The sequence below is a fragment of the Nematolebias whitei genome, chromosome 2 (genome assembly GCF_014905685.2).
Source record: "Nematolebias whitei isolate Nwh7 chromosome 2, NemWhi1, whole genome shotgun sequence".
In the NCBI taxonomy this organism is placed as follows: Eukaryota; Metazoa; Chordata; class Actinopteri; order Cyprinodontiformes; family Rivulidae; genus Nematolebias; species Nematolebias whitei.
The window spans coordinates 14,689,966-14,692,008 of NC_056499.1; the positions used below are offsets into that span (position 1 = coordinate 14,689,966).

General features: G+C 45.8%; 1 protein-coding gene across 1 annotated transcript in view; it reads right to left on the reverse strand.

Annotated features, from left to right (window-relative positions):
- fbn1 (fibrillin 1) overlaps positions 1-2,043 on the reverse strand; it is an 86,112-nt gene that overhangs the window by 81,152 nt on the left and 2,917 nt on the right. Inside the window, exon 3 of the mRNA XM_037697109.1 lies at positions 670-752. Coding sequence (XP_037553037.1) covers positions 670-752 — 83 coding nt within the window. The remainder of the gene's footprint in view (positions 1-669; positions 753-2,043) is intronic.

Genomic DNA, 2,043 nt, shown 5'->3' on the forward strand with positions numbered 1-2,043 from the left:
CCCCCCCCCCCCCCCCCCCCCACTGCTCAGCACAGTCATTAAAGCTGCGACCAGCTTCCTGCCAGCTGACCGGTCATGGAGCAGAACTTTGCTCAGACCACAGTGTCCATGGAGGACAGAAGGCTGTGAGACAGAGGAGTGAAAACAAAGAAGAAGGAAATACACCTGAAATTTAAAGTTACTTTTTTTTTTTTTTGCCAGCTCAGTGCAGGAGGCTCACAGCAAAACAGACACACAAAATCAAAGTGGCACACACTGCATGATGCAGATCACCTGCCAGCTTACATACCAAGACCTCATGGGATCTGTTAACCCTCAGGATGTGTGTTGGGGATGACTCTCAGCTACTACCATCCCAAACTTTAGCTGAATATCTGTAAAACTGACCGCTTTCTAGCCAGTTATGCTAGCTGCTCTGAAGCTGCTAGCTTCTGCCAGTTAGCTGTGGCTAATCGACTTTAGTTGGTCCAAACATTAGTACAAATTTCCTGAAAGTTTCATTAAAGTTCATCCACTGGTTCATCAGATATTTTGCTAACAGACAAATGCCTATAAGTCTGTTTGGCCAGGGAGGCTAGTGAGAGGCCATCAATTAAAATATGTTATTTATTGTTGTGATGTTAGCTCAGGAGTTAAGAGCATTGGTGGAACGTTGGAGGAGGAACTTACGGACGATGCACTGGTTCCCTCCGGTCAGAGTCTTCCATCCCGGGCAGCAGTAGGCGTTGTTCCTGGAGCCACACACATTCGGTCTGCGGAAGAACAAGCATCTTAAGTTTAAAACCCACAGCACACACCTCAAATCAGGCTTTACACCTACTGAGATTCTCCACTTTTACGAGAGCTGAGAGGGCATGGTTTTGGATCCATCTCAATCAGTTTATCAGTCAAATGCGTCGCTCAGATCCAGCAGCTAAACCAGCTGAACCACGTGACCGATGTAAACAAAACAAAATTGTTTGACTGCCAAGATCCAGATGTGATGAATGAAGTCAGTGAATCTGATAAACGACGGGCTCTGTGGGAAACAGTAGCTGGTGTCTGTCAGTATTTATGTTTTGGTTATTTTTTGATAACCTTCTGTGTTTATTTTTGGTTTATTCTAGTTTATTCCGAGTTTTTCTGAGTCATGAGTTCATTTGACCAGTACTTTTCCTCAGTCCATCTCCTGCTCCTTAATCCTGCCATGCCCACTCCCACCTGCTCCCTGTCTCTTTAAGCCACACTCACTCACACCTGCTCCCTGTCTCTTTAAGCCACACTCACTCACACCTGCTCCCTGTCTCTTTAAGCCACACTCACTCACACCTGTTCCCTGTCTCTTTAAACCACACTCACTCACACCTGTTCCCTGTCTCTTTAAGCCACACTCACTCACACCTGCTTCCTGTCTGGTTATGCTCAGTAGTTTCCAGTTGAGTTGTTTCAAGTTTTCAGCTGTTAAATGACTCCTTAAATCGCTCTGACTGTTTTTTTCTGATTCAAGGTGACTCCTCCTCCTACCAACAAATGCTCTACTCCATTAAAGAGGAGGCTCCTCCCCTCTCCAGGTCATCATCTGGCTGACTGAAAAGGAACACACCCATTAATTTTAATCACTTGAAAAAAAAAAGAAACTATCCAGATGACCTGACTGAGCATTATTGGATCACAGTAAAGTTTCAGCATCATTAACCTTCGACCCCCAGCTGCTCATCAGCAGCAGACTTTAATGAAAGTCAAAGAGAGTAATAAGTGGATGCACGTACCTTCAGCTGATAAACTTCTGGAGTCAGCGTGACTCAAGATGGCCGCCACAGACAATTGGGAAATGCAACTATGGCTCTAACGCGGTTTTGTGGTGCGGTAGATGAGAGTCATTTCCAACACATATTCAGAGGGCTAACTGATCTCTGAGACCAAGAGTGAAGCAAAGACCGAGGTGAAGGGCAAGGCGAACAGAGAGGCAAAGAACGAGGCGAAGAACGAGGCAAAGAACAAGGCGAAGAACGAGGCAAAGAATGAGGCGAAGAATGAGGCGAAGAATGAGGCGAAGAATGAGGC